Source organism: Tyto alba, unplaced genomic scaffold, assembly GCF_018691265.1.
Source record: "Tyto alba isolate M040663 unplaced genomic scaffold, T.alba_DEE_v4.0 Super-Scaffold_22, whole genome shotgun sequence".
NCBI classification, from domain to species: Eukaryota; Metazoa; Chordata; class Aves; order Strigiformes; family Tytonidae; genus Tyto; species Tyto alba.
This window is the reverse complement of record NW_024881296.1, coordinates 872,823-899,264: the sequence shown is the minus strand read 5'-3', so window position 1 is coordinate 899,264 and position 26,442 is coordinate 872,823. Positions and strand designations below refer to the sequence as shown.

Here is a 26,442-nt window from a genome sequence, read left to right as displayed (position 1 = left end):
GTGTTAGTGCCTGCATAGAGGTGAAGTGCAACTGCCTGTTTATTTTTACAAGCAGCAAACCTCTTATCCAAATTGGATTAGAAGTGTAGGAAGTAAAGTATTGCCCCTCTCTAGATACGCTAAATCATGCGGTGCCCATGGGGTTATAAAGGAAATATAGATATAGTAGAATAACATGTTTTTTTTTTCCTCTGAGCAGTAACAAACTGGGAACAGGGAGGTGATCTAACATGAGGAGGTGAAGAAGATACTTGAACTTTGTCCTGGTTGAATTGCTGGCTGTAGGAGGCGATTAACATGGAAACTTAAGTGTGCAAAAAGTTAGTTTTGTGTTTATGTATAAATACAAATAGTATTAGTGTAAAAGCTGGTTCACCTTGCTCATTACAGCTTTTAATGTATCTGGAGATATTTGAATATACCTCTATTAGAAGCCTATTGCATATGCAAAGTAATCCATTGTTCTCTTGTGTTGTTGCTTAAAGTAACCTTTGTGCTGTACCTGTGCTCATTGAACGCTATTTAAAATATTCCTAATAAGACATGCTTGAATGTCAAAAGTTCAGGAAACTGAGGTGCTGAACCAGCCATTTATGTATGGGGCTGTAATATATTCTATCAAGACACTATGAACACCTGACACTTGGCTTGCAGAGAGTAGGCACACCTCTGACAGATATCCAGAGGTATGTAGGTCATATGCTTTTATATGTAAATGCTGGAGGTGATATCTGTAGAAAGGGCCAAGTTTTGTGCCTTATGTAAAGACTGTCCAAAGTTTGAAGTTAGGAAGAAGAATATAGTAAGATGGTACACTTATTAGCAGTGAGTTACAAAACATTCAGGTATGAACTAGACTTGGGACACTCGCAGAGGTGACAAGCAGTGTGGAGGTTATCCAGCACTTTTTTACTGGAAATGCAGATGAGCTACAGTAAAAATGGTGAGTGTCAAGAGTGTAGTGACAGTGTGGTGAGGAATTTAGGATAAAGCAGAGGGGAATTCTATTGGATGAACATAGCTTTTGTGCTTCACAACCTGTCTGAGTGAAAAGGTTATTTTAAGATACCCGTTTGTGTGATGGAGTTGAATAGAAACTGTATGGAATAGTTTTTAAACTTTGTCCTTCTTAAGATTTATTTTTTTCCTAGATTGTGAGTGTGGGGAGACAGCCAGTTATAGCTGAATTTCTATAACTGAATAATTTTTCTGCCCTTTTTTTTTTTTACTAATCTGTGTGAAATGTTTTTCATCACTGAAAGTGAGGCAAAGATGCGTTAATACTTCTAGCAATTGTCTGTCTTAACTTTCTCTGAAGAAGTCCATGGTCAAAGGATCTAGCTTTGTAGGAATGAAAACTTTCAGGTAATGCAGGTTTAGCTAGTTCTGCTAGAAGGTACCTTAAAAGTTTTGGGAGCAGGAAAACTATGTCTTGGAAATGAATTCAAATTGGACCTCCCTTTATTTAAGGGAAACCATAATACCTGAAGCTCAGTGAATCTAAATTCTGCTGTTCAAAGGATGCAAGACTACAGCTGAAGTTCTTTGAGGAAGTGCTTGTGCGTGGCGTAGGTGAATTGAACTTGCAGATACGGCATTTGGCTTGCAGAGTTTTCAAGATCCAGAAATGTTCCTGGAGAACTTCAGAAGAAATCTTTCACAATAGCTGTTTTCAGGTACCTGGGAAACTCAAGTTGACTGTCTTGGAAAGAAGCCTGGTGCAGCTACATCTGTGTGTTTCTGACTTAGCAGATGGCTTACATCAGTCTGACCTTTTGGGAAACGAATGTGTTTTCTTCAGGATGATGCCTTACCTATCATACTTTCAGTCTTGGATTTTTAGGAATCCAGCATGTCTGAATTTTCAGGCTATTCCTGAGAAGTCAGGTGGAGGACCATCTTAAGGCTCAGTTCTTCAATGTCTGTCTCGGACAACAATTGCTCTGAATCTGTGAGTTTTGCAGTGTCAGTGCCAGACTGCTTATTGGGACACATTTCTCTTGTGAAGGTGTTGTAAAACACAGGGTATGCTTTGGGTCTCACCCTTTCAAGTGCTTAATCAGCCCAAACAATCTTTGGTGTGGCTACAACAAGCTCTCTGCAGTAATTTCTGCCAATTGTTTTATTTTAAGCAAATGTTGAATCGAACAGTCATAGGAAGGCTATGAACAAACACGAAGCTCCAGACTGGTCTGTAAGACTGTTTGTCATCTCCAGTTTTCCAGCATTCAGTAGCCTTTCCTGTTTCCTGAGGCAATGTGCATCTTGAGAGGCCGTTTCATACTTAAAGCTCCCAGTCTCTTGGAGTAAGAGCTCAATACCCGGGAAGCTAGCTCCTGCTTTGAGCAGGAGGTTGGACTAAATGACATCCTGAATTACCCTGTGATTCTGTGAAGTCCCTTATGAGGAAAGGAGTTGACTCAGCCTCTTGGAAACACAGAAGCATGTAAGAGTCAGTAGGCCTGCTGTCCTGTAGGTATTTCTTTATTCCTGCCTGAGAGTCCTTCAGTTTATAGTAAGGTTAACTATGAAATATGTTCTCAGTCCAAGGATTGGAAATCTTTCATGTACTTCCTTGATGGGTGTCTCTCCCTGAAGAAGTTGAAAATACTGAGTTGGTACAGTGGTAAAAGCCACGTGTGTCTACTAAAGCAGAGATCAAACTTAAGACAGAGGGCCAATTGTTTTTTTCAGTCTGCAGGATGGGATATGGATTGATGGTAACAAGCTGTCCTTGAGTAGAAGGGCTTCCCAGGTGGACCTGAGGAGCAGGCACACAAAGACCTTGGTATAATAGGACTCCGTAAGAAATGCTCATTAGGTTTGTCTGATGGCAAAGTATGACTCGTGTCACGGGAAATGCCTCTTCGGCAAGATGACTTGTTGCTTCTCTAACTAGGCTACTGCAGCTTCAGTGAGGAATTGCTCCACGGTTGCCTAAGGATCCCCATCGTTGTTGGATGACAGACATTTTAGAGTTGTCAGATCCCTTTGAAGGAGAATTTGCTGTGCCTTAAAAACTTGAGATTCTACTTAGATCTTTTACTCAGCTGTCTTGCAAATCTTTTTAGCCCCTCTCACCCCTTCCAGAAGTGGTTGGTGTGGAAGAGTTTGTAAAGTACCATCTACCCTTCGTGTTACAGAAACTTGAGATGCAGAAAAGTATTCTTCTCTGAAAGCTGTAGCTGTAACAATGGACCTTTGTTTGCTCAGCCCATACGAGAATTTTGTTCTTGCCACAAGGCACCGCACAGTAGGGCAGGGGATTAGGTCATTTCCTTCCCTCCTCTTCTTCCTGCAGATTATTTGATTAACATTTCTATTGTATACTCTAATTAGCGTGTTCTTGGCTTCAGGCTGCTCCCCCCACCCCATAATCTCCTTAAAACACTGTAGTATGACTTTATTAACTGTATAACATGGAACTCCTTGCAGAGAGATAACATGTGATATAACACAAGGAAAGATTAATGGGGCTGGCAAGTCAGTAATCTTCCCTCCTTCCTTCTTTCCCTGTGCTCCTGGGGTTAGACTCCGGGGAACCCCCTAACAGTGTTAATGCTTTGCAACACATGAAGTATTTCTCTTTTTTGGGTGTCATTGGCTTGATCAGTGTTCAGCCACTGACTTTGTGGGAAGCAATTAAGATGGTGTGTAGTACGTGTTCAGCCTTCGGTATTGAGTGTACAAATGTACTTCCCCCTTGGGACCATTACAGAGCCTAGTCTTCCAAGTCTTTGCTCTCTTGCCTGTTCCTCTGTACCCTGTATGTAGCAATTTCAAGCACTTATCCTGTGTGGGGTTTTTATTCTACTCCCTGTCTGTTAAATAAAATTATTAACAGACATATTTAAAATGCTCATCTTAAAATTTATCTGTAATACACTGATCAAGCTAACTCTAGGACGAAGAGCTTGTCATTGAGGCTTCTCGGCTGTCTGCATGCTAGAGGACATAGCATTGCCTGTTGCCTGGATCTGCAAGGCTCTCTTTTTAACTGATATAGCTAGAAATGCATTCTTCTTCAAATCTCATCTTGAATGTCATGTGAAATCATGTAATTATATCAAACTGTACAGCATCTGTTCATGAGTCAGATAGAAGAGCATGACGATACAGCCCTTTATTTCTTTAACAGCTTCAAGGGAAGAACCTCCCCTGCGGTTAAGCATCACTTCATGAAATTAGCAGTGCTACAGATTTCATTGTTTTAGTCTGGCATGGTCGGCAGCATCTCTGCTCCAGGAAAAATCAGATAGCTTGCCTAGAGACAGCATGCTTGAGGCATTTGCTTTCAGTCTTCAAGGCAGAGCAGGGTTCTTGTGTGGAGTGGAAATCATTAAGCCCTCCTCTTAATAAAAGTGAGGGCCAATGTTGACACAAGAACAGCTGAGTAGAGCATGGCTGTGAGTAAACACAGGCAGGGAGACAAAGTGGTTCAAACTCTGTAGGCTGAGGTTCAGATGCAGCCAAGCAGCAGTGTGGCTAGGGGCAAAATAAGCCCTCCAAAAACCTGCTTTCAGATGGGGCATGATTAACTATGAAAAGGGCATTATGTGGTGTATTTGCCTGATAGCAGAAGACTGTATTCCAGAATACTGTGGGTCACTAATAGGAAGGCAGGTGGGATGTAGAGATAAGGATTGTTATCTGTGGGAGGCTGGGTAGGACAATAGAAGGCGTATGCACCCACAGTTGTTCACTGTAGCTTCTTGTGTGGCTGCAGCATAAAGTAATCCTCAAGCTTTTTAACCTGGACTCTGAATGGTGATACCTGTAAAATGAAAAAAATAAAGAAGCTCGAGAAGTAAATTAGTCTTAAGTTCTGCTTCTCAGAATGAACACTTTCAAAACAGAATAACTCAAGTGTCATGGCTTGTGTGAGAAAAGTAATGCAACCTAGAAGTGGTCATACCAATGTAACTTATCACCACAGTTAAATACCTGAGCACAGAGCACCTTTTATACTCTTGTTGCCATATCTGTGTGTTAAGTGATACTAATACAGTTCTGATGTGGGTTTTTTTTTTGTTTGTGTTTTTTTTTTTTTTTTTTTTTAAGAAAACCACAACAAACCGCACACCCAAAACTCTTAGCTCTGATTAAAATAATATTAAAGCTGCCAACCTTGTATAGGCCAGGATGAGGTATAAAATTCTTGAAGGTGACAGTGGAGGTGGTGTTGGGTAACTCGTGCAACACAGGAAAAAGTGCAGTTTTAAGGTTCTGCAAGTTACCAGTGGAAAAGCTAGGCTTGTGTGCCAGTAGTGTGAGGCTGTTGATTTTTGGTAGGGAGGAAGGCTCAACTTTAATCTCAAGATGTGGCTTGATGAGTCTCTGGCTTTACTGATGAGATTGATTCAGAAGGTTCCTGTCCCCTCGCTTGCACTGATATAGTGGGTTTACAGAATAAACACACAAACGGATAAGCAAAATGATTTGGGTTAAACTAGTTGGGGTTTGTGTGTTTTGTTGTTTCCCCAAATCCTTTACCAGTTTGGTAATCTGATAGTTGTGATAATGACCATACCATCTCAGATCAGTATTCGGTAGCATGAGATTTTTTTGGTGGCCAGAAGAGTGGGAACAAGGGAGCACCTGTATGCTAATGTTTCTCCAAGCACTTCTCAGTTTCAGCAGCTGTGGTTCAATCACTTCTGTGGAGCAAAGTGATATCTGTGTTTAGTAATCTATGATAGGAGGCGAAGAAAGTGTCTTTGAGCCTATGTATAGTTTTATTATCCAGAATAAGCAGGGTGTTCTGCTGCTGAGTTTTTCAGGTAGGTGACAAGATCCTGTAACAGGACAGCCTTATGGTAGTACTTAGGGGAAGGTTGGCTGTGGAGTACAGGACAAGGAGAGAGAGAAAACAGGTGTGGATTCCCCTTGTTCTCTGCAGTGAAGCTGACTTACGTGGAGTTGCAAGTTATGCTGTGTTCCAGCATTACGAACAAAAAGCTCATTCAACAGTGCCTAGCTTTGAGTGCTGCTGAGTAATGTGCCTGCCCTTCTGCCTTTTGGTTCTACCAGTATGACTGCACGGCCATGCAGTGAGCTGAACTGGGAAACAGATCCAGCTGAAAAACAACCGAGCAGGTAAACCAACTTTTAAAACTGTGGACACATCAGGGAAACCAGTCCGTAAAGTTGTGCTTGCACAGCTGAGGTGGCAAGCCAAGGAGAGAGCAGTCTTCACCTGTAGAAGTTGGAGATGTAAGGTACCAGCCTGCATATACGTCGCTGGAGCCAGGGTAACCGTGTACACCTTCTCGGCCCACTACAACTGTGATGTGAAACTTGATGTAAAGGTTAAGCTTCTGTGTCATATCAAGCTTGCAGCAGCCTCACAGCATTTGCATGATTAGTTCTAAGAGGCAGTAACTTGGAAACTGTGGTAACTTGATCACCATTTTATGGCTCAGATATTTAAATTATCCCACCCACTGGCTTGATGCAGTGATTTTGATGTTAGTGCAATAAGAAATGAGCTCAGAACCTGGTCTGGCACATGCAGATTTGCCTTTCTAAATGTGCATCCTACAGGAATGAGCTGTTACAGCAGGCTTGGCCATGGGAGTCCAGCGCACACAGGTGGTGTCTGCAGGTGTGTCATGTGTCTGATTCTGGAGCATTAGTGAAAATGGGATAGCGATGCCTGAAGAGTTTCTGCTGGTTTAATTCTCACTGTATTAAGAAATCACTTTTTGTGTGGGAGGTGAGGAAAGCTAGCTGGGCTTAATAAATTATGATTTTTTTTTTTTTTTTATTAAAAAAAAAAAAGGGTATAGCATGCATGGGTACAGTTATGTAAGAGAAGCAGAGAAGGAAGTAGATCAGTGTTTCTCTGAGAACCTTATCCACAGAGCTGCCGGGGAATTGGGCTGCAGGATCATGCTCAGCACACCCTCCACTTCCTTTTTTCCTTTTTGGGGCCAGAGATGGGTGAATTTATGGAGCGGTGAGCAGGATGCAGGCTCTGACTCCAGCCAATGCTGTGTGGCGCAGTGGTGTTTACCTAGCTTACGCAAGGCAGAGCCAGCCCCTCTTTAGTCAGAAGGCGCTACCCACAGCTTAAGTAAAAGCACACAGAGCAGAGGCACTCAGTCTGGCAGTTGCTGCGGGTTTAAAGGAATTGGTGGATTTTGGCTGGTTTTAAACAAGATCAAAGGGGTGGGTTTTTTTCATCTCTACTGCGTAGAAATACTGAAAGGACAGAAAGATACTGGTAAGTGCTCTGCATGCCATCACCGTTCGCTTCTAGTTGTTTTACTGTTTGTCTCTCTTCTAAAAGCTTCCTCCGTTTTTCAGTGTTTTTCAGTGGGAAGTTGAAAGATAGTTCAGTGCTGTGGCCGAAAGGAAATCTGAGAACAGGCAGTGTGTCTGTGGGCTACCCTTCCACCTAAAATAGGAAGAGACATTCAAAGTGCATAGTGTAATGAATGCTTCTTGTTCGTAAGCAGTGTCAGTTGCTTCGCATTTTTAGGGTGCATTGCAAAATGCCTTGGAACTGTCCGTGTTACCTAACAAAATCATACCAAGGGGAATTTCTCATAGAGCTGTTAAATAGTTGTGCTGTCTAAATGGGGGGGGGGAGGGGGGAAGTGGGGGGTGTTAAGGAAAAAAAAAAAAAAAGACTTTAAATGTAACTCCCGTTTTTGCAAGATGATGCAGTATGCTATGTGAAAAGGCTTTAGTGTAATAGAAACACCTATTTAGCTGATACTTTGGTACGTAAACTGCCTCATCAGGAAGTCAGAGGCTCATAAAGAGCAAAACGTTCAGATCTGTAGAACAAGAAGTCATTGTGGTTTTCTGCAAGCACGGGGTCCTTGGCTGTGTATTTCAGTTCAGGTGCATCAGACAGTAGATTTCCCCTGGGCTCAGTCATCAAAGCATAAACAGCTCCATCTATGTGCTTAACGGCCCTTTTAAAAATAAAATGCCTCTGTTTTGGTATAAACTCTTAATCTATATATGGAAGTTGTGCTTCTGTCACCCGCTTGCAATGAAGTTGGGACTGCTTATTTTCAAGGTAATACTGTGTAATTTGTCTAAAGGCAGTAAAGAGGATAATTCTAAAGCATGGTGACTGCAAAGTTTCTTTGTATCAGGACAGTACTTTTGCCACTTTGTACCAGTATTGTACAAAGTTTTTTTTTTTCCATGCTTGTAATTTTGCAAGGCATTCCCTGAAGATACTAATAGATAGTGCTATGGCTAGTTAACACCTAAAGTTGTTTTACCAGCATGCCTCTGTCATATTGCTTTGTGGCTTCATACTTTACAGGTTACATAAATAATCTGCATTTGATAATCTGAGCATGAAACCAAAACTATCCCTTCTTAATAAAACATACCGAGTTTGTAGTAACAGCCAAAGTGCAAGTGCAGCCAGAAACTGATGTAGAAAGCTGCAAATTAATCTTCTGAAGTAGCTCGTGTGAATAACTTGCACAGGTAGCTCAGCTGATTGAGCAAGCACAACCTGTAGTGCTTGGCCTTTGCTTCAGGGGCCGTGAGTGGAGGGGCTTTGCCGACTGCGAGGTTGTGTGAGTTGTCACTGGTATATCCGAAAGCTGACGTGGAGGACATGGGTGGTAAGGGGGTGTAGACTGCATGCAAATGCAGCAGTTTAACTGGTGAAGAACTTTCTCAGCTAATTAAGGTTATAGATAATATTGCAGTGACAGTTTTAAAATAGACACCTTGTGCTAAAAGACAAATGTTTTCAGCTTCCCACACGCAGTCTGAATTACATCATTTATAACCTGTAGGAGGCTATCGTGGTTTCCTCAGGGGAGGATCAGCTGTTACTTTTTCTAACTGAAAAAAATGATGGATTTTATCATTTTTTTACCAGGGGAATATTTTCAGAATTGATTTTTGTCAATCTGTCGGAGTGCGTTGTTAGCAGTTACATAAATCTTCCAGGTTTAATATGCCCAGCCATATTCTCATCCCATCGGTGGCAATTCAGAATAACAGGAATGAAGCTAGCAGAGGTCTGATTGAAATACAGGGGTATTTAGATTTTTTTTTTTCCATCTTCAGAACAGGAATGCTATTTTTGAGTACTGTCATAAAATACAGATTTTCATATAGGTACTTATAATAGAAGTCTTGTTCTAAAACACTTGCCTTGTTCATTGAACGAGGATGCTTGTCCTCACAGTGCTGTTCCTGACTTTCTTAAAATTGCTGAGAACTTCTCAGACTTGCTTCTGAGGCTGAAACAGAACTTGAAGCAGGATACTGGATGGCAATCTGACTAAAACTGCTCTTTCTTAGACTGGAAAAAGTTAGCTGTGGCCTTGGTGCAAAGCAGTAGGCTTGCTCCTGTGTGTCAAGTTAATGCCCCTTTCAAAGTGTCTACTGGCAATATGCTTATTTTTTTTTCTTTTTTTTTTTTGGTGCTGTGACTCTTGTATGACTTATTTTCAGGATGACCAGCCTACTGATGACAGATGTCTGTGGTAAAGAGATGCTTTCATTCTGTTTGAGAATGAAAAACCCCCTCTATTGAGTTTTTACAGATGTTCTCAAGGCACAGCAACAGATAGTTGTTTGCATTGTTTTATGCTTCATATCCTGTGCAGGAGATACTCATTCCAGAGCTTGTTGTCTTATTTTCAATTCTTTCATATCATAAGACACTCTTGTGTATAGAGTGGATAACTAAGCTTATTCAGAGGTTATAAAAGAAAAGGCAAACAGTATAGACTAAGGAAAGAATAAGCCATACAAAAGCAAAAACTGGACTGATTGTCCACACTCCCAAAGCGTATTTGTATATTTTTTTTGGTGCTGAAAAAACTCCCTTTTCTAGAAAGGAGAAAATTAATTATCCTTGCTTAGAAAGGTAAAGTAGGGCTACTTATCTAAAGTGACAGTGCAATTTGAATACATAACAGCTGCATCACTGTTCCTTTACTGTGCATCTGCAGTGAAGGATGCAAGCTGTAGATCGAATCTGGCTAATCTTGAAAGTGGAGTATAAAACCTGCTGAACTTAAAATTCCAAGTATGTGTGTGAAGGAAATGTGAGCTTATTTTTAACTGGAAACTGGGAGAAGTGTGAAAACTATGGTTGATAAACACGAACTCTTCTGCATGCTCTTTTACCCAGGTGATTGCTTCAGTAAAAACTGTTTTAATAAAAGCTGCCAAAAAGATTGCTGGAAAAAGCAGTTAAAGGGGAGTAACTTTCCAGTGGTGATTTAACCATTGTGCAGAAGAAAGTGATTTCTCAATCCTTGTCTCACCTTTCAGAAGTAGTGATGCAAGGGGCTGATTCCTTATTGCTCACACCAGTGGAGATCAGCAGTAACATCATTGATACTGTTTGTGAAATCTGGCAACCTGGATTTGATGGGGACTCGTAATCAAACAAGAAGTCAGTCTGCTGGGAATTACTTTGGGGTTTTTTTTACTACTTTCGCATTACTTTTTGCCTCTTCCTTCTTCCATGCTTGCAAATACCTTAATCTTGAGAGACTAGTATTCTGCATGGATCCTTTGTGTCTCACAGTGACTTTTAACTTTGAGATTCTGGTCCTTTAAAGCTGGCCATCAAGATTTTGCTTTTGAAGGGGTGAGACTTAACAATAGAAGAGAATATGCAGCACTGAAATAACTGTGCATGTGTTCGGAGGAGTTTGATTTCTGATCTTGAAGTCGCAAGATTGCTTAGTGGAAATTGGAGTGCTAAAGACCTTAAATGTGTAAATGTGTAAATGGATGTTGGCAAACTTGGGTCCTACTTGTGTTTTGTCAGGTAACTGCACCCTCCAATGTGAATTCTTGCTTGAAGAAGAGAAGTATGGGGTTTTAAATTGAAATAAAGCTATAGACAGTAATGTGTGAATCTCAGAAGGGTAAGGATAAAATTTTGTTTCTTTTGTAATGGAGTTGTTCATAATTTATGTCTAAGTGATCAAAAGTGCACCTAAGGTGCATATTTCAGTTGCTTGATAAAATTGTGTTGGTCTTTCTAAAGTTAATTGTATTCCTAGAATAATTTAGGTTGGGGGATTGTCTGGTCCAGTCCCCCTACTGAAAGTGGGACTGGACTGCCTTTGATCAGGTTGTTCAGGGCCCCATGCAGCTGAGGTTTGAATATCTCCAAGGATGGAGATCCCATAGCCTCTCTGGATTGTTTTTTTCCCTGATAGCTAAATCAGGATTTTCCGTGTTGCAGTTTCTTTGTTTGTCTCTTGTCCTGTCACTGCGTATCTGTCAGACTGGATTACATTTTGCCCATATCCCCTCAGTTTAGCACAGAATTGCTGAAGGAAGAGCCGGATGTGAGAGTTGCAAGAATAGTAAATGGAGAACTACAAATAGCAAATAGTATAAAAATAAAAACATCAGTAGACAAGCTGTCTTGTGCTTTATTTCTAAAAGCCAGAGAAATCAAACCTTGGAATATGTAAATATAAAATGTAATGAAGGTAATAGTATAAAAATGGGGGGGGGGGAATGCAACTTTTGCATCCGAATCAGCATATTTTTATTTTAATATACTCATTGACAGAGGACTTCTTTTTATACTGTGAAAGTGGGTTTTTTTTTAATGCAATATTTTAGAAAAGGGCTAGTCTGGCACTAGCTACAGTTGCTAGCAGCCTATAATGCTGGCTCTGTGTTTAGAAAATGATGGTAATTTATTACAAAGAGACTTTTATTCTAGTATTTTTAGCTCACAGCCGAGTGTTTAATGAATCTCTGCTTGGGCTCATTGAATTTATGTTCTCCCTTCCCCCCTGCCCCATTTTAACCATTAAGACACTGCTATTCTTGCTGCAATTCCAAAAGCTGTACTTGGTCTACTAAAGAGTGAACTTATTCACGAGGTGCTGTGCCTTAGTGCAACCAAGATCTGAGGACTTTCTGTTGAAGCCACCAAAGACTGGTCATGTATGAGTCTCATGATGAGAAAAGGCAGCTGAGTGTTTGAGGATGGCTGGTAAGCTAAAGCTGATAGTTCAAAAGCAACCCAAATTCACTAAATCTTTGTCCCCCACTGAAAATGGCATGCTCAGTGAAAGTGGGTGGATTCTTAAACTCTTCATCTACTCTGAAGCATGGTTTGCAGGGTCTTCTGGAGAGCAGTCTGCCTCTAGATTCAGAGGGTAATATTTGAATGTGACAGGAGAGAGTACAATGATACAGCTTTTCCTTCTACTTCAGTGTAATCAGAAACCCATGCCTTGTTTTCTGCCATAGCAATCTTTGCCTTCCATGACTGAAGTGAATACTGAAGACCAAAAAAGCTTGTAAGAAACTGGATTTCCATTCCTAAAACAAATTTTAAATACTTTTTTCAGCTTAGATGTCATCTTTTTCCAGTCCCTCAAAACAGTTGCACATGACAGTACCCTGCAAGTTACCTTCATTGAGCTTTGTCCCACCTCCAGAGGAACCAGTGTTAAAAAGTTACTATGTGTTCGTGAGTTCTTGTTCCAGTTTCTTATTTTTGAGACTGAAAAATGCTAACTGCTACCCATGGTGGTTTTGTGCTAACTGCAAACAGTTGTGCTCACCTCATACCCAACCAAGTATCGCCTTTCCAAAACAGTTTTTTCTGTGTGCAAGTTTCTTTACTCACAAAATATTTTCAGTTCTTTAGTACAGGACAGTGCACAGGTAGGGCTTTTTAAGGCTTTGGTCTCTGTAGCAGAAGCAGAGATCTTGATGTGAAAAATTCGCTGCTGCCAGTTCTGTGATTTTGGAAGAAGGTTGGTTGGGCTGGGATCTTGTAATTAACACCTTTTTCCTCAGCAGCATCGAAGGTGGTTGGAGGAGTTCAGAGCAGTTGTTCAAAGCCTGCTTCAATTAAGCCCATTCTACCAGTGTCTGGAGATGTTGCTGCAAAAAGCAGCAAAAATCTAACTTGAGCATATTTTGTTCAAGCAGTCAGTTCCTTAGTTACATACTGGCACTTCAGGGCCAAGGTTTTCTTTTTAAATGTATTTAATTAGCCTCTCCTAACACTTCCAAGAAGTGTCCTCTAGTATTCTAGGAATAAAAACTAGTCAGGTTATAGTATAAGAGAAGGCCCATTACATAAATTAGTGGAGCCTTCATCTCTACTCAAGAGCATTCCCTCCTGTAAGTTCTTAAATGTTTTATCCAGCTTTAAGTGATCCATAAGCCTGCTCTGTTTCAGGAGTGGAGATGTTATCCTGTGGCCTATTAGACTCATATCCAGTGGGACAGCACTTGAGTTTTATTTGCAGATGTCAAATTTCACTTGGGCTAGCCTTTGGGACCTCATTAGAAGAATATAATAAATCTTTTTTATTTCTGGGAATGAAATGAGTCTTCCTTTTGGATACAGTGCATGAGGCAGATCAGACTGGGTGAGAAGTAGTAGGTATGTTGCACCAATTGCATATATATATATATATTTTTTTTTAGGGACACTGAATTTTGTATGTGTTTGAATTGAAGTTAACTGGGTGGTATTAGTAGTTGTGAAACTGGTGTGTGCAGCTCATACAGGTTCTGAGACGTGTTTTAAAAAAAATAATCAAGTTCAAATATTCAAGCCATGCTTTTTTAAAAAATCTAGGAGCAAGCTGTTTTCCTAATGATAGCTCTAGATTTCTAACTCCTTGAACTTTCCTTAAGTCAAATAAGAAGTGGGTTTCCATCATATGTGCTGGTCCCAAAATAAACTTGGCTGGATTTCTTTAAATGTGAAACAAAAAAATGTATTAAGGGGCAGCTGAGCATTAGATGTTGAACACTCTTCCTTATACCAAGATTTTCTAGTTAACTTCTTGTACTGCTGAAGTCTGCCCCTTGGAACTGTTTGCCCCTTTTATGGTTTCTGCTCAGTTATTTCTTAAGAGGAGGTTACTGGCCACCTGTTCAGGTAACTTTAAAGCAGAGTCTCCTTTAACTGTTCATGTGTAATTCCTTTTTAATGAGACTTAGAAGCTGACCGGGACATGTATTCTTCAACTTTTGATGAAACGGTTCACTTGGGTGAACAGAGGAGAAGTTACACCAAGCCTTCTCTAGTACTAATGGCAAAATGCTTCCCTTCCCACCTTCTCATAGTTAATGGATTAGGTCTTTATCAAACACTGTAGTGTCGGGTTAATATTATTCTAATCTTTTTTTGCCATGTCATGGGATTTACTAGTCCTATGCTCTGTCCTAATGGGCGGTGCTATAGATTACATAGCAGTATTTCTTCTGAGTTGTTAAATGTCAATTCAAAGGACAACCATTATGCATTCTAGCAAAGAACTGTGAAGCATCACGTGCGAAATGCAATGGCCAAACTGAAATTAGTTGTACATGGAGAAGACTGAATTGCAGGGGAGTGGCTTCTGAGGAGATCAATATTCAAGTAGAAAATGGGTTAATCATTTGGGGAGGAGATTAAAACATGAGGAGCTGCTTTTAGAAGAGAATATATAAGCAGCTATAATGCAAGGAGATTTTAAAATAAAACAAAACAAGAAATGCTGAAGTTGATAGTAAAGATACTTTATGGAAAATACATTTATATCCTTATTTTTATATACAGGTAAGCGCTTAAGATTTATACTCGCTTCTTAAGTAGAATGAGTTCAGAAAGGAGATGTGGCTAGAGAACCAAGTGCTATTAAACACTCAGAGCTAGATAGTTTAGTATTAATGCCAGTAAACCACCACCTACAGTGTCTTCAAAGGCACATGGTTTCAGAGGATTGCTGGTGTGGTGCTCCAGGGTGGGTTTGTGATGCCAGGAGGCAAGGAAGACCCCAGATGGCCATGGCAAACGTGAGAACTTTGAATACAGTTAATGTTGTGGGGCTCTATTTATCAAATGGGACAATCTCCACTTTGATGTGTTACGACTGCTGGCACGATAGGAGTAGTTTAAGGTCACGTTTTCATATAAGTTTGTTTTAAATTCTTCATTTTAGAATTTTAAAGGCAAGACTATGGGCCCCACCTACAAGAGCAAGTACCCTCAGCATCCCAGTTGAGTAACTGCTACACGAGGGTCAGCAGAAATGCTTCGGAGCAAATTATACTGCTTTTCTCTCTCCTGTGCCGCCGCTGTTATTCCTGTGTGACAGATGGGGCCTGTTGGATCAGTACAGGCACTTTCTGCACCAGCTAAATGATGGCTCCCCTAAGGCTTGAGCCAGGATAGGTGCCTGCTGAAAACGCACACCACTTTGTGCAACAAAAAATGCATCGGTGTAACTTGTGTAGATGGGACTCGGGCATTTCACAGTAGTGTTATGCAGATCAGGATTATTACAACGCACTCACACATCTAGCTGTGGGACAGGATCCCTTTGTGATAATGTTACTTATGTGTGTGCTAACCACAAAGACAGTCTTCAGTTAGCTTCTTATTTCAAGCACTGTGAAATCCACAGTACCCAGACTTGAGAGCAAAGGAGAAGAGATTTAGAAAATAATGAGAAATGCAAGGAAAAAAGAAAGGTTTTGATTTAGCCACCTGGTTGTGTTCTGCAGGCATCACAGCAAAGTTGGTAGGACAGTAAGATGTCTTTGTGTGTGCCTGTATGAAGCCTTCCAAAGATACGTGGGATATATATGTGAGATAGCATGCAAGAAAGCACGAAGGAGCATACTGAATTTTCAGAGAGCACTGTGAGCTGATTTCATGTGGGGATCAACATATCTGTGCTGAACAAGAAATTGGTAGATCGAGAAGAGATGTTGAAGGCCAAGCTTCTCTCTGAAGGAGTAAAGAGGGACCGGGAGAGGGTAGAGATCAGGTCAGTAAAAAGGATCTTTGCATCAGCTTCTGAATAAACATGAGCAGGGTGTCAAGCACTGCCACATCCTTTTCTCTGTTGTTAGGACATAAGATGGGGAAAGATAAAATCTGCATCATGACATCTTTTCTGCTAATATCTACTGTCTAATTGAGAGAGAAGAAAATGGAGATACAGCATTGTAGTCATGAACAATGTTGACAGAATTAATGAAATGTTATGTTGGCCAAAATGTGTATTTGCACAAAGACAGAATGTTAACCATCAGGTCAAAAAAAAAAAAATAGCTTTTTGAGTTGGTGTGAAAACTTACCTGGAAGGACTGAGGGAATGTTCTTTCTGTTAAAGAAGGCCTCAGGCAGGCTGGCATCAGCTTTATTCTTTACTGAGCAAGTGCTCTGTTGAGTAGGCTTTATCTATAGGAAGGTCAGAGATGTCTGGAAATGCTACTAACGAGAAGCTATAAAAAAATCCTAGTGTGAACTTTTCTTCAAACCAGAAGTACGACAAAAAATTGTACTTCAAGAGACTGTTTACATTTAAAATTATGTGGAATTCCCTTGGAAAAGCTACTTCAAACAGCTATTTGTATCACTTCTGTCTCTGGTTAAACATGGGAGATCACATTGCACACCCCAAACTTGTATGGTAGACTCGATATCAAATTGTCATACAACTTCCTTCCATCTGTAAATCCAGAAATTCCTTGGAAAGCTCTCAGATCCTTTCCATGATAACTCTTACCTCTCTAGGTTAATAGATTGATCTTGCTTTGTTGTTTCGTGGTGGGTTTTTGTCGTTTTTTTGTTGTGGTTTTTTTTTTTTTTTCCCCTTTTTTAAATTTAATCCCTATTTGGGATTAACTGCATGACAGTTGAACCAAACATACTACGTGAAGCTACATACCATTTATACTAAGAGCTAGCATGAAGGAAAACAACTGTGGATGTTTTACCATGGCCATACTGGAATTTTCTAAGTACACTTGTTGGGTTTTTTTGTGATCTGGTAGTTCTTCCAGGCAGTTCAACCTTAATTGACATGGTTTTATACTTATGTTTTTAAAATGACTTCAGCAAAACCAAAATAAGGAAAAACCAAAATGTTGTACCTGCTATATCAGACAAGTGTGCACGTTTGCGTAATTGATGGATTTAAGTCTTAAACTCAAATAATTTTATCTTTTATTGCTTAATTTTATCTTTGTTTTTACAGGAAATAATGAAAAAAGTGTGCCACAACTCTTGATCAGAGACCTGAAATTTGAGAAGTCATTATCTAAGCTCATGTTTTCTCCTGATCAAGAAAATCATCCATCAAAAGCACCAGTAAAATATGGTGAATTGATTGTGTTGGGGTAAGTGTTTGTGTCTTGGTTGGAAGCGAGAATGAAGGTAGAATTGCAGGGTGCACTTAAAGCAGATAAAATGCAGGTTGCTGTGAGATGGGCCCCCCCAACCTGCCACCCGAACTCCCTCTTTTGCAGTGTATCTAGTGAGCGTGTAACTGAATAGTGAGCTGATCAGCTTTTCTTTGGTAGCTGATCTCAGGTAAGGGAGGGAGCGGAGGGAGGGCTGCTTTTTTCAGGGGCAACCAGGTGTTACACGTAATGTGATATATTGGAAAATTGCACGGCAGTGTGCGTACTTTTTTGTGACAGCATGAGCATGGAGATAGGACGCTAAACTTTTGAGCAGACGTAAGTTGGTTTTCAGCTCTTGTGTTCTTCCCAGGGAAGCATTTCGTGACAAAGGCAGCCAATTTGTGAAGGGTTTCCCCTTTGGTTCCAGGCTGTACCAAGACAGATGACTAACATGATAATGTGGAAGGAGAGGTTCCCTAGGACTTAAAGTAAAATGAAAGTTTTGTTAAGAACGCGGTAGCTGACTGTAATATCCAAGTGCAAACAGAAGATTTTAATCAAGCAAGTTTTGCCAGCTGACCTGTTTGTGTTGACATGTTCAAAGTGAGAGTCTGAGGGTTTTCTAATGAATTAAATTGGAGTCTTGGAGGACAGCATACCTATTTCCTATGGGTTTTTATTTCAGTTGAAATTCTCTAAAATACTAGCTCTCCACCAGAGAGAGTATCTCTCACTAGTTGATGAATATTTAGAATCTTTAATTTACGGTGTGAATATATCATTTAGAGATAAAGATACAGATAGGCATACAACCTTACTTGTTTTCATGTTTGGGGCCTTAGTCTTTTTGTCTTGTCAGTAGTAGATTTGAGATTAATCTGGGTAGCATCCCTTGCCCTACGAGCGCTGTGTGCATATACTGGAATTATGTGGGCATGTTTTGATAGTGTGTTTATCGATTCTCAGATTTATGTGGGATTAATTGGAAATCTGTAATTATTAATGCCATACTAATTAAGAAGACCTTGCTTAGAATGAAAGTTCTTGTGCAGCTGTATCTCATGAGAAGCTAAGTAATACGGGAAAGTGGACTTGGTTCTTTTTCTGTGCTTTTTTGATAGGTACAATGGATCTCTCCCAAATGGAGATAGAGGAAGAAGAAAAAGTAGGTTTGCTTTATTTAAAAGGCCCAAGGCAAATGGGGTGAAACCTAGCACTGTGCATATTGCCTGTACCCCTCAAGCAGCAAAGGTAAGCTCCATTTGGCTAGTGAAGTCTTACTTCTCCTGGTGCTGTCTGAAGAGTTCAGGGAAGCCAGTGCTGTTAGGCTGAGATGAAATGATGTAAAAAGCATGAAGTTCTGGCTGTGAAAAGAATAGTTCATGTTTATCCAAGGTTTTTTTGGTACCTGTCAGGGTTAGCAAGAAACCGTTCAGCCAAACAAATCTGGTGCCCAGTCCTTGCTGTGTCCGGAAAGAAAAACGTTTATTTTTGAAACATGAATGCTCAGGGCACAGGCTAGTCATGTAAAACACTTTCTATTTTGTTTTTCTTCCAAACTCACTGCAGACATCTGTTCTAGACTTCCTGTTTTCGCACTCACTCATGCTTTAGGACTAACTTTGCTTCACGTGAGGCTGACTTTTAAATGATCCTTTGCCAGAGCTCTGTGTGTACTTGCTACTCCATCCAAGGGGTAGAAGTATCCCGGGGATGAGGACAGGTGGGTTTTGCAGGGCATGTTTTATAGGGCTTGTAATCAGAGTTCCCATTAAGAAGCAGTAAAGGGCAGGCTTAGGTCCTGAAGTTGAATTGTGTTCCATGTCAAAACTCGTACTTCTGTATTGCAGTGATTCGAGTGTATATGCATATATGCAATTATATTCAATAACAAATGAAGCATTTCTACTAAAATCAATGGAATTTGAGAATGCTTAGTGGCGATTTAGAGATCTCCAGTGTCAAGATCAGGCTCTTAAACAAATACAGCAGTGTTAAGTGTTTGACTCCCTAAATACCTTGACACTTAAGAATATCGATTCTTAAATTCAGGGAATGGCACAAAATATTCTCAGAAGCATTTTGCTAAGCAAAGTTCTTGTAATAGTATCACATTTATAGGAGAGCTGTGAAAATAGCATTTATTTTTGCTAATTCTTTGCGGTCTTCGAGGAAGTACTATTTAGAAGCACTTGTAGAAGAGTGTTTCTTCAGTTCCTAGTAGGTGGTAGTAGGATGAAAATCTAGACTAACAAACTGAAACCTAGATTACTTTGCTCCAACTTCTTCAACCGGTGCTGACTTTCTCCATTTTACCCTGTTTACTACCAATACTTGTTACGTTTTTTTTTTTTTGTCTATATCTTATTAATCATCACCGATTTTAGTATGAACTCGGATCCCATTTGTAGAATGAAGTCCCTGACTTTTTGTCCTCATTTCACTGTTGGAGAAGTTCAGGCTAAGAAGGCCATGAAGGTGTTAGATTCATTTTTAGCCTTTGCACTCAGTTGTTTTGTTCTTTTGTGTTAAGGCCAGTGTTGCTCTAACATGAAGCATGACTAATAATATGTCTCGGTTACGTGTATTTTGTTGCAGTGTGTGGTGAAGAGACCAGTTTGGTCTGTTGCTGAATCAATCCTGCAGCTTTTTTTTAATGGCTAGGGCTGGTTTTTGTGAAGTTTAACTACAGGTGTGTCAGTAACAACCATCTGCCTTAATGCATTAATTGAGCAGAACAAGAACCTGGTAATATTACTGTCTGCTGCTGTATTCAGTAGAGTTATTGTTCACTGGTTCAATAATATTTGGCATTTTTTCCATAGGCAATAAGTAATAAGGACCAACACAGCATATCTTACACTTTGTCTCGGGCCCAGACGGTGGTAGTTGAATATACACATGACAGCAACACAGATATGTTCCAGGTACGTGAAGTAATTATGAAATATAAATGTGTTCTCGCTTTGGGTAGTTTCTAACAAGACATCCTCTCACCAGGCTTTTTCCTTCAGACCCAAAAGTTTGCATGTGTCACTTTTTGCACTTTGCTATTCTGTTCGTTCCCGAAGCCATCACACGAACAAGGCTGTGCTGTATATCTGTGCATCTCTTTTAGGCTTGGTCAGGGGTGAAAGTTGTTGGGGTTTTTGTGACTAATGCACAGGATTATGGTTTTGCCTTTGGTTGCTGGTCTGGAAGTCACGTAACCTAGTCCCTCCTTGCAAAATGAAGAATAAGGTGCACAGTTCTCTTTAAGCACTTGAAACTTCGCTTCTAGCATTTATGAAGGGACTTGGGATCAGCCAGTTGGAGACAGGGTGGAAGAAATACAATGTGAAAATACAGGAAAGCTTTTGACACAACGGATTTGAAAAACACCCCTAAGGTCTTTAAGCAAACCCAGAAATAAGTATAAAGTGCTGAGAAATGTGGAGGGAGGAGGCCCATTTCTGATGTGCTGGCAGTTCAGAGCAACTTTGCAGTTCCTGTATGTATGAGAAGGAACCACAAACACATTTGCAGCTGTGGCGTTCACTCATATCTTATAATTGTTTCCTGTTTTTCGCAAAAGGAAGGGTTTTGGTTTTTTTGGGTGGGGGGGGTTGTGTGCTTTGTTCCTTCTGATTCCTGAACTGATCTTGGGTTGATTTGGGTTTGTTTTTTTTTTTTTTTTTTGTTGTCACTAATTTATGGCGAGGAGTTTTGCTGTCACAGCACTTAGCTGTGACGCCACTGCAGGATCTGAGGAGGTGGGAGGCGTCGGTAAGTGGTGGAGGAAGCTGCTATGCAACTGCAAATACCTACAACAGAGCAAAAGGGCTTTAATGAACTAACTGCAGCATAAGCTATTGTTTGTGTAAGCGTTCTCTCCTCGGGCATGCTGTGGCATGTATGCTGCTCTAAAATTGCCAGTGGCAATCCCTGTGTACCGATGGGTTATCCTGCACAAGAAGCAATAGAAAAATACATTCTGACAAAGCAGTTTCAGTCTCGTGAAAGCTCGCCAGCCTTCACCAAAAAAGTACCTCAGGCTTTTGGGTCTCTTGCCCAGCAGTTAATCCGTTTTAATAAAACCAGCTATTTTATAAGGGGCTGAAAGCTGCGGGTGAGCGAAAGCTAGTAGAGTGTAAGTGGGCTTTAAACCTGGCTACATGGATATTTGGGAGAGGGATATAACTTCTCTTCGTGCTTTATAAGGACAAGATGAGTTGACAAACCCGGTACGGTTGTATGGACTCTCAGACTCATTCTTGCATGCAACCAGAAAAGAAGGCACAGCTACTAAAAAAAAAACCCGATTGTAGTCAGATGTTGCACCCTCGTTGTGTTCTGTGCACATTAATGTAACCCCTCCCTGCCACAAACATTTTGTACCTGGTCTTTCCCCGGCAGATTTGCTGCTTCTCAGTCCCCCGCCAGAGCTGGAGAGTCAGCTCACATCTTCTAATTTCCTTACATCTACACCTCCACCTAGTCTGGCATTGTTCAGAATATTCTGGGCATGCAAAGTGACTATCACTTTTCTTCCACCTAACTGCTGTTTCCTAGCTGTTCTGGCACTGCTGCAGCTGGTCTGGCTGACCTGAGTGTAACCTTTCTGATGAGAAGGCCTATCAATGGGAAATCGTCTCAGAATTGACTTTATTACATCATTTTCTTTCCCCTTCCTTCGGTTGGCAGTACTCAGCCTTCAGAATAACTTTGGTCACATGGAGGTGGGATAACTCATCAATTCAGATTAGGCTTTAGAAACCTAAATTTAGGTTGGTGGAGGGAAATGCTTCAAATGGGATCGTCATGATTTTTTTCTTGATCAGTTCTAAATGTTCTGAGTTTGCATATTCCTAGACACAAAGGCAAACTTAAAGAGTTTTGGGCTTGCTTGTTTTTTATTTTTTTTTCTTCGTCGTTTTAACCCCTTTCCAGATTGGTCGGTCAACGGAGAGTCCTATAGACTTTGTCGTGACAGATACAGTTCCTGGAAGTCAGAGTAATTCAGATACACAGTCCGTGCAGAGCACTATATCAAGGTTTGCCTGCAGAATCATATGTGAACGTAACCCTCCTTTTACAGCAAGAATATATGCTGCAGGATTTGATTCCTCAAAAAACATCTTTCTTGGGGTAAGGGAACTCTTTCTTTTTTCCACTGAGTTCAGTGCAGGCTTATTTTTAAACTAATTCATAGCTCCACTTCAGCCAAATTAAAAGTTTTCATTGATGTAATTTCTCTTAGGAGAAAGCTGCAAAGTGGAAGACATCAGATGGGCAAATGGATGGACTAACCACAAATGGAGTTCTTGTTATGCATCCTCGTAATGGATTTACGGAAGACTCCAAGCCAGGGGTGTGGAGAGAGATATCTGTGTGTGGGAATGTGTTCAGCCTCCGTGAAACCAGATCAGCTCAGCAGAGGGGAAAAATGGTAAAAGTAGCGACCGACGCTTCACGCACCGTGTTTAAAATGGGTACAGCCTGAAGGGGTGAAACTCGGGCACAAGCAGAGGCTGGAATCTGCCTCCTTCAGTGTAGATGTCACCTCTGTAATTAGTCACATTGACTTCTTATGCGTGTCTGTCTTGATACACGAAGGTGTCTTGCTCAACCTGAATAACTGATAGGGTTTATCTGCAAATTAGTGCTTAACTGCAGAACTAGGCTGCTCTCCCAAATTGAGTTGCCAGTCTAGTACGCTCTTCAGCAAACTCGGTCATACTTAAAGAGCATTTTCCTGATTCTCCTTCTTGAGTTCGATTTTAAGGTTTTCCCACTCTCCCTTTTTGTTGAATAATTAATTACAGTTTTACTGACACACACCTGTATACCTGGATATCCATTTCCACCTTGGCGTTCTGAGTTTTCCTCTTGTTGCCAAAGCGTTGGCGACCTTTCCACGTGGTGCTTGGTCTTGGTATGACTTGGGATCTCTTAGCGAAAAGGAATGCTGCATGAACACTTAATTGATGCATTTAGCTAGGAGTGGTAACATCTGACTTTTTCTGGAGGAGAGGAAAGCCACGTGTAAAGGTGCGTTAGAAGAAAACAGTCTAAAATGTGATGGAGGACTAAATAAAAGTTGCCTTGTGCCATTCCTCCTCGAGGCATTTCAGGTAGCGTGGTTGGCACTGCTGTAGGGATGGAGTTGAGGAGCTTTTCACACCTTAATTTTTTTTTTAACATACGCATTGATATTGTCTTAAAGTGGATTGGGGGGGGGTTTCTTGAGAGGGGGGGTTGTGGTTTGTGTTCCCTTTTTTTTTTTTTTTAAAGGAGGGGAGAGAGAAGCTAACACTGGGCACTCTGCAGGCGTCTTGTGTAGGACAGTCAGGAGATGCCTGAAATTTTTTTGCCCGGATCTTCCGGGCAGATTTGCGTTGCGGGAAGCGCACTGTGTTACTCTTCAGATAACCTCTGGTGACACCTCCCGTTCTCTTTGTCCGTCACAAGGTTGAGAACGAAACGAACCAGCTCCAGGACGGCTCTCTGATTGACCTGTGCGGAGCAACGCTGCTGTGGCGCACGGCGGAAGGGCTTTCCCGCACTCCGACTGTCAAGCACCTGGAGGCCCTAAGACAGGAAATAAACGCAGCAAGGCCCCAGTGTCCCGTGGGTTTTAACACCTTGGCATTCCCCAGCATGAAGAGGAAAGATGTCGTAGACGAAAAGCAGCCGTGGGTGTATCTGAACTGTGGCCACGTCCACGGCTATCACAACTGGGGAAACAAAGAGGAGAGAGACGGCAAGGATCGGGAGTGTCCCATGTGCCGCTCCGTCGGCCCCTACGTGCCCCTCTGGCTGGGGTGTGAAGCGGGGTTTTATGTGGACGCGGGACCTCCAACCCACGCGTTCAGCCCGTGCGGGCACGTGTGCTCGGAAAAGACAACTGCATACTGGTCCCAAATTCCTCTCCCTCACGGTACTCACACTTTTCACGCAGCCTGTCCGTTCTGTGCACATCAGCTGGCTGGGGAGCAAGGTTACATCAGACTCATTTTCCAGGGACCTCTTGACTAACGCACGTGTTACCCAGGACTGCAGTAAACTGATAAGCTACGCGATTCTGATTTTTAAATCAACCGGTTTTCCTATTCTCTGGGCTTCGCTGGTTTGCGTTAAGATGAAGAACTCGGGGGGGTTTTGTTACGACAGCGAAATCCCTCTCTGTTGAGAAAAGTCTGAAAGTGGAAGAAACGGAGGGTGAAGGGGGAGAACTGCTTTTTTTTTTTTTTTTTAGTTAATAACTACTTCTGAAGAGGTGAAGGAAGTGGTGTGGAGTGAACTTCGATGCCTTCCGTTCAATGGCTTTGAATCACATGCCCACAGTGTTTGAAAGCTGTTTCATTCTTTTTTGTATATGGAGGGTAAAGAACATTAGTTTACAGCTTGGATGCAAACATTGTAAAATAACACGTGTATATTAACTCTTTTCTATTTATCTTTATTATTGAAAATACGTAGAATGTGTAGAGAGTAGCATGGTCATAGTGTGTTACATCCAGCAGTTGGATGTGTAGAGTAGTTCTGGGTGGAGAAGAACATGAGATGGAAATGGTAGAAAAATCTTTTTTAATCTAAAATACTGAGTTCTTAGAATAGTTTAAATGCTTTTTAAACAAAGCTAATGCAAATTACGACGGCATAAAGGTGCGCTTTAATCACGTTGAAAGGTAGCTAAGAAGGACTTGTTAAAATGTCTTTTTGGTAGGACTGTACGTAAGATCTGGTTACGAAGAGAATATTTACCGGACTCTTTGAATATGCAACTTAGTCTAGATTAAGGATTTTTTTTCTCCCTTCACGCTAACACATCTCTTTATTTAGCATTAGTGAGGGTTTGCCCAACGTTAACCGTTAAACAAACCTGAAAGACAAGGCTCAGTTTGTTCCTCGCCTCATGGGGCGAGGGGGGAGGTGGGGGGGGGGGGGGGGGGGAGCAGGGAGCAATTTTCCAGTGGGCCACAGGCCCGGCTGGTCCGTCGGCTGTTGGGCCTTTCGGCGGGGGCCGGGGGCTGCCTGCCGCGGCCCCTGGCCCTGCTGCGAGCTGCAAACGCCACGCGCGGCGCGGAGCTGAAGCCTGGTTACCCCGGGGGTGCGGGCCGGGGGGTGACCCGTGAGAGGGGGGGCAGCTAGAGCTGGGGGGGCGCCGGGCTGGGCTCCTGCGGGGCGGCCGGGTGTGCTCCCGCTGCGGCGCGCTCTAGGTCGTGGGCTCTCTCTGCTTTCCCCTCCCTACCCCTTCCTTTCCCTCTCCCCACCAGAAAAGGCCAGTGCACTACATCCAGCTTTGCTGCTAACCCACCGTGCTTCATGGCAAATGCACAGCCTGACCTTTTTAGGATCGAGTTGAGCTTTTTTTTGGCCAGCTTCATACTTTTTTTTTTTTTTTTTTTTTTTCCCCCCCAAAATACGTACTGTATAATTGACGGTAGCAAATTTCTGTACTTTATAGCATAGCTTTAATTTTTCCTTTTGAAGCTCTTCTAAAATTTTCTTGGTTTAAAGAGAGACCTATGTTGCTTAGATGTCATGAATTATTTACTTTGACTGTCAACTGTTTCTCCATTTTAAAAAAGAAATTATATATATTGTTTGGTTCACTCAGGAAATGCATGTGTCAGGAAACCTGTATTATAAGTTCAGTCAGCTGTCATGTACAAGTAACTGCTGTTACTCCCTTTCCATAGAAATATAACTGATATTGACATTTTCCAGATTATATGCATTAAGTAATGAAACTTATGCAGCAAGAAATCCCTGTATTGTAGTTGTTCTAATCATTTTATTCCAACTATAGTATACTGTAGTTTAATTTTTATTTGCAAATTAATTTATTCAAACTACGTGAGTAAACACTTTTCAAAAATAGAAATTCTGGGATTGTCTGTTGCTTTGTTTCCGAGAGATGGGAAAGGTGGCTGGAGATGGCCCCTCGGCTCTCCCTTACGGTGTCTGTTCTGCGTATGTGGATTAAGATCGCAAGAAGGAAGCAACTGTAAAGAGTTTACATGTTGTCCTGGTCTTGGATTTGAATGGCTCCTTTCACCTGTCACGTCTCAGTATGTCTCATATTTAACCCTACATTAACAAAGGTGAGCTTGTTGTTCAGGAGACATAGTTAAATGTTCTCTTCCCCGAGTCAGTTGCGAATAATGAAATAGAAGCAAAAACTTGAACTAAATGGCTGGGCTCTTCGAAAACGCGAAGAGCTCTTGGTTCCATCTTCCACAAAATTGGATTGACACTTCTCCCTCGCCCTGATCTCGTCGACTACGGGGAAATGAAAAATCAGAAAGGGCCGCGGTGAAAGCTGCAAAGCAGTATGAG

General features: G+C 41.4%; 1 protein-coding gene across 10 annotated transcripts in view; it reads left to right on the top strand.

The window, feature by feature from the left end:
- PELI1 (pellino E3 ubiquitin protein ligase 1) overlaps positions 1 to 25,981 on the top strand; it is a 47,150-nt gene extending 21,169 nt beyond the window's left edge. For 5 of the 10 annotated variants that reach the window (XM_042795963.1, XM_042795967.1, XM_042795960.1 and 2 more), the window contains 6 exons: positions 16,971 to 17,112; positions 18,240 to 18,369; positions 19,944 to 20,045; positions 22,048 to 22,245; positions 22,358 to 22,546; positions 23,569 to 25,981. In XM_042795963.1, coding sequence (XP_042651897.1) covers positions 16,971 to 17,112; positions 18,240 to 18,369; positions 19,944 to 20,045; positions 22,048 to 22,245; positions 22,358 to 22,546; positions 23,569 to 24,135 — 1,328 coding nt within the window. In that variant the 3' untranslated portion in view covers positions 24,136 to 25,981. Of the gene's footprint in view, positions 1 to 7,053; positions 7,226 to 10,774; positions 10,875 to 16,970; positions 17,113 to 18,239; positions 18,370 to 19,943; positions 20,046 to 22,047; positions 22,246 to 22,357; positions 22,547 to 23,568 lie in introns of those variants that run through there. The other 5 variants (XM_042795964.1, XM_033006582.2, XM_042795966.1 and 2 more) reach the window with 3 other exon arrangements.
- Positions 25,982 to 26,442: the final 461 nt, after the last annotated feature.